Source organism: Amphimedon queenslandica, unplaced genomic scaffold (genome assembly GCF_000090795.2).
Source record: "Amphimedon queenslandica unplaced genomic scaffold, v1.1 AMPQUscaffold_11972, whole genome shotgun sequence".
Lineage (NCBI taxonomy): Eukaryota > Metazoa > Porifera > Demospongiae > Haplosclerida > Niphatidae > Amphimedon > Amphimedon queenslandica.
Window position 1 is genome coordinate 8,174 of NW_003547789.1, and position 5,617 is coordinate 13,790.

Consider the following 5,617-nt stretch of genomic DNA (forward strand, 5'->3'; position numbering starts at 1 on the left):
GCAAACAATAGGTAACCACAGTTAACCATAAATAACCACAGTTAACCATAGGTAACCACAGTTAACTACAGTTAACCATAGGTAACCACAGTTAACCACAGTCAACCATAGATAACCACAGTTAACCACAGTTAACCATAGATAACCACAGTTACCCATAGGTAACCACAGTTAACTACAGTTAACCATAGGTAACCACAGTTAACCACAGTCAACCATAGATAACCACAGTTAACCATAGTTAACCATGGATAACCACAGTTAACCATAGATAACCACAGTTAACCATAGATAACCATGGATAACCACAGTTAACCATGGATAACCACAGTTAACCATAGATAACCACAGTTAACCATGGATAACCACAGTTAACCATAGATAACCACAGTTAACCATAGATAACCACAGTTAACCATGGATAACCACAGTTAACCATAGATAACCACAGTTAACCATAGATAACCGCAGTTAACCATAGATAACCGCAGTTAACCATAGATAACCGCAGTTAACCATAGATAACCACAGTTAACCATAGATAACCGCAGTTAACCATAGATAACCATAGATAACCATAGATAACCACAGTTAACCATAGATAACCACAGATAACAACAGTTAATCATAGATAACAACAGTTAATCGTAGATAACCAAAACTATTCAGGTCACCTAGATAGCCAGGCTTCATGCAGATGATGCAGATAAATGCCGGCACCATGATACGTATATCCAGCCTAACGAAACAAAGCAAAGGGCAGCCATGACATTGGTTGTGCACCACTAATGTTGTTAACCAGTTAACAAGTGATAACTGGTTATTTCAATATTTTTGGTGATATACTACCCCCCTATAACTAGCCATATCTATTGGTCCGGCAGTCCCTATATAGTATACTGGGGCGAAGCCTAGTCAGGCGTGGCCTGACTTGGCCACGCCTGACTAGGTGAAGCCCCAGTATACTAATACACGATTTTATATACAGATATCAAGTATAAATACGACAATCAGCAACGTTGATGCAGCAGGGTTGCGGTGGTGTAGTGGAGAGGCTGGTCTGGATTGCACGGATGGGGCCAGTGGTTCAAATCCTGTTGGGACTATTGACTAAAACTATGCTGCAATGTTTGATTTTTTTCTTTTTTTAAATCACTTTTTTTAATAAACACCCTCTCGTACATCTTAGCCTCCGGGGTCGTAGGGTTGGGATTGGGGTTTAGTGTTTAGTTTTTAGAACACCCTCTCGTACATCTTAGCCTCCGGGGTCGTAGGGTTGGGATTGGGGTTTAGTGTTTTGTTTTTTAGAGCACCCTCTCGTACATCTTAGCCTCCGGGATTGTAGGGTTTTGGGATTAGGGTTTCTTGATAAAAAGACTAAGTTCCATTTTGCACTATTGCGCATGCGCACAAGGTGTTTTACGGAGAACAACGGACTGCCGGATCTATAGCCCTGAAGTAGGCGTCCGGCTGCCGGACCAATATCCACTTCCTTTAATTTAACCACTGACTCACAAATTATTGAATCTGTACATGATGCACCTCAGAATCATCCCCCCTAAATTCTGACCATTTTGCTGTGTCAATTCGACTCTACTGTACTTTCCCCAGACGTTCCAGTCCCTCCTTTTCGTTACCTACCTATAATTTTGCTAAAGCTGATTGGGAAGGACTTGTTTCCTTCCTTTTAGATTTTGATTTTAGTTAATGTTTTATAGAGCTGTTGCATGGAAGTAATCAACGGGAGGGTGTGGCTAAAATTGAGCTAAATTGTCCGCCATGCATGTTGGGTGGCAAGAAGGCCAAGAATGAATGGGGGAATGGAGAAAAAATTTAAATAAATTCTGCAGTTGACATTCCAGGCTAATGCAAGGTAGGAGATGAAGATATTGAGTAAAGAAGTCTCCATAATATTCTGCAGCAAAGTATGATATCTCTTTGATGAAAAATCGCAGTTTGTTTCCATTTCTCCATTCATTGCGTGTACATTCTTGCCACTCAATATGCATATGGCTGACAGGAAGCTCCGCCTACCCCGTTGATTACATCCGTGCAACAGCTCTATTGATTACGAAAAATTAATAATAAATGTCACAATTACTTTGACTATTTGACTCGCTGCTTACAAGAAGGGCTACATTGCCTAAATCTGCTGCCCTTTTCAAACGTTCCACCGATTCTTTTAGCGTCAATCGACACATCATAAGCTCCAACAGGAGGAATAGTATCCACTAAAAGATAAGGAGAGAGAGCAAGTAGTAGAATAGTCTATGGAGACACGAGTCCATAGTTCTATGACATTATTAGTCACCAGTTTCTTTCCATATATTTTGAAAATATTATTACTGTAGCTGGTGAGCCAGCAGAGGCCTGTTGTTCTCAAGGGCTTTAGTTGGTAGGCGTAGATCAGTTATTTTATTAGTTATTATGCTCATTAATATTAATAATTATAGTTAGACAAAATTAGTTCCTTTTCCTTACAAAAGTGCCAAAATTTAACATTAATGTGATGCAAGCAACTGATCAAGTTTGCTAATCACTTCATTCATTGTAGGACGTTTATAAGGATTATCTTTTGTGCACGACTTGATAAGCTCATGGTGCAAAGACCTTGTGATCAATCCCACTGACTTAGTACTGGACCAAACTTGTTGCAACATATCTTGAAATGAGCTACGATCCGGAAACTTGCAAGTCAATGCTTCACAAAATAGAACACCATAACTATAGACATCCATCTTGGGAGTTTGCACAGCAGAATACTGATTGGAAACACCTTGAAAACATTCTGGTGCACTGTACACTTCAGCTCCTGGTGCCCTGCTAACAGCACGCCGAACTATATTGGCTGATCCAAAGTCGGATATCTTTGTCTTCCATTTCCCTGGCCCCTTTGACTCCAGTAGCACATTAGCACTGCTAACATCACGATGCACTATATTATCAATTGGTAGAGTGTGTAGGTAGTTTAAACCCACAGCTACATCATGCATGATAGATAGAATCACTGGTCTACAGCCAGAATCAGGAGTCAGCTTCTTACTTTCATAAGCTTTACGCAATGAGGTATCCATTACCTCAGTCATAATCCTAGGATTGCCATCAGGATGATCTAAAATGGCACCTATGAACTGGACAATATTTGGATGTCGTAGTTGAGATAAAATATCGATCTCGCGATTCATTCTGCTAATATTTTCAGGGCTTTGCAGCTCTGCATACAACTGCTTGACAGCCACTGACTGCCCTCGAAATTTACCAATGCGGACAGTGCCAAAAGCACCTCTACCTAACTCCTGTTGGGATAGAGTGACATCTTGATGACTAAACTGCCAATTAGGAGTACTTTTATAATGTTGGTTACTTTCTCTAAGCTGTTGGCGTAACTGAACGATTTCTTCACTGTGTTGCTTTTGAGTTTTTATATATGCATCTTGAATTAATCTCTTTGTCTCCAAAGCTTCAGCCAATTGTGCAGCTTGTTGACTCTTATCTCTCTCTAAGATGCCGATTTTGATATCTGATTGACGTATCGCTTCACAAAGTACATTATTCCTATCCTTAAGCCTTTTTATTACGTCAGATTGACTACCTTCTTCACCTGATGCCGAAGTTAATGATAGCTGCCCCATAGGCTGGTTCATCTGCAGTGACTGGATCAAAGCATCCTTGTCCACTATTGTTTGCATTAGACTCCTTTTTTCTGATTGAAGACGTCGAATACCATCATCCTGAAATATTAACATGCCCCTCAATTCATCAAGCTCTTGGAAGAAAGCTATCCTTCTTGCTTCAAAGGCATTCAATAATTCATTGTAAGATTTCGAAAGTCGTGTAGTGTCTTCCTCAAAAATAACTTCCGTTCCTTTGCGAAGGAGCAACACACTCTCTATAAAAATTAATGATCGCACAAAGCTACACAGAGCAATTGTTTTACCATTTGAATCAGTGTGTTGAATATATACTTCCATTTTACAAATAAGACACCTAATCCATTTGCATCCATACTTTTTCACAAGGACTGTTGCACAGCTGGGACATTTAATAGCACTCCCATCCTTTAGCTGACTCTGAAAAGTAAAAAATTAAATGTTCCACAAAATATAATATAATTCTTACAATGATTTTGTGCACTGCTGCCCTAGAAGCTATGTTATTAGGCTCACCAATCATATTCTGATACTCCTTGCAGTTCATTCCTTCATGCTGTACTCTACACACTATACAGTTAGTGTGTGCACATCTATAACAACAGAATTCATCAATCTACAAATAAATAATAAACAATGCCATGATTAATTTAAATATACTTTATCTTCAAAGAAACAAGAAGCTGTGCATCCTTCTGATTTGCAATAGAAGCGATAAGGGAAGTTCTTCACAACAAGCTCCTCATCATTTAAGACCTATAGCAAGGATAAGATATTTAAAACAATACTATACTATGTATCATGCATGAGAGAATTCCCTGTAAAAGAAACAGGTTGCATGCTTTATTTCTGTCATTAACTTACAGAACAGATTTCAAGTGGTGATAGTACTTTCTTGCATGAAATACACTCCCCATCCTTTATCTTAACAGATTTATCCATGCAAAGCCTATCAAAACAGTATTGATTTCATTATTATCATAGCATCATACCTGCACAAAAGATGAGAACAATTGGCCAGTACTGCCCCATCTCCTACTTCAATAGCTTCATTGCACTGTGTGCACAATCCTTTCTTGGAAGTGAAGGTAACAGAATAGCGGCTTAATTGAAAGACAACTTCGTCGGTTTCGTATTCACAGAAAAAGATTCCACCATCTCGTATTAACTGACCTGCAAAGTATAAATTCTGATCTTTGGGTTGAATGTTTTCCTTGACAGCCTCTACAGAAATAGGGGTCATCATCTCCAGGGAAGGATAATTAGTTGCAGTGAGTGCTTTGATATGAACCGTGACTAGGTAGTGTAACTGCAACTGGCCTCCTTTATTAATGCCACAACGAAAAAGAGTATCGTTATCCTCCAGCAGAGTACCGTCAAACAAAACCTCTTGCTTCTTAAAAGGAATCACCAACTTATCTTCAATGATAGTCTTGACCCTCCCAACATTATCAATTGGTAGTACATCAAGACTGATGGTCCTCCCACTGTCTGTCTTGACCACAATTTGTATGGAGGACCATTCCAACTTCAAAGTTGCACCATACTCAATATTGTAGTGGGAGAGACTTTGGAGATCATCAAGACTTTCATTGGCAAAAGCAACATTGTAGCTATATTCCGACAAAAGGGGAGTAGCGAAACGGCTCTGAAATGTGATTTTACGTTTAATGTCACCCACACTAGCCTCTGAAATAACTACTGGAACAGCTAGAACCTCTGTTGAAAAAATTTCAACAAAAACCTGATGAGGTTCAATTGGTTGATTGAGAAGGAGAGTGCTTTGAGATACTGTGCAAATTACTGTAGCCTCATTCTCAATGGAGTGGTCTTGAAGGACGTCGCTGTCTTGTAACTCCTTGTTGTCAATGGTGAGGATTTGTAGCTTGTCAGCTAGCAGGCTCTCTTTCTCTGCTATCTTCTTCTTCACTTTTTTCACAGTATCAGAAGGCTCAACTTCAATAGCA

At 39.4% G+C, this 5,617-nt stretch overlaps 1 protein-coding gene across 1 annotated transcript; it reads right to left on the reverse strand.

The window, feature by feature from the left end:
• Positions 1 to 2,434: 2,434 nt before the first annotated feature.
• On the reverse strand, positions 2,435 to 5,610 carry LOC109588621 (wall-associated receptor kinase-like 20). Its single transcript, XM_020004770.1, has 6 exons — positions 4,643 to 5,610; positions 4,515 to 4,599; positions 4,311 to 4,406; positions 4,120 to 4,266; positions 3,938 to 4,070; positions 2,435 to 3,889 (listed from the first exon to the last, which is right to left on the reverse strand). Exons 1-6 carry the CDS (start codon positions 4,894 to 4,896, stop codon positions 2,502 to 2,504), a joined length of 2,103 nt encoding a protein of 700 aa, XP_019860329.1. The 5' UTR covers positions 4,897 to 5,610; the 3' UTR covers positions 2,435 to 2,501.
• Between the last annotated feature and the right edge of the window lie 7 nt (positions 5,611 to 5,617).

Excerpts from the sequence above, each read along its gene's own strand:
- LOC109588621 (XM_020004770.1), bottom strand. The coding sequence starts at position 4,896 with ATGATGACCCCTATTTCTGTAGAGGCTGTCAAGGAAAACATTCAACCC. Across the intron at positions 4,600-4,642 it reads TGTTCTCATCTTTTGTGCAG|GCTTTGCATGGATAAATCTG; the intron begins GTATGATGCTAT and ends CTGTTTTGATAG. Across the intron at positions 4,267-4,310 it reads CTTGTTTCTTTGAAGATAAA|ATTGATGAATTCTGTTGTTA; the intron begins GTATATTTAAAT and ends ATTTATTTGTAG.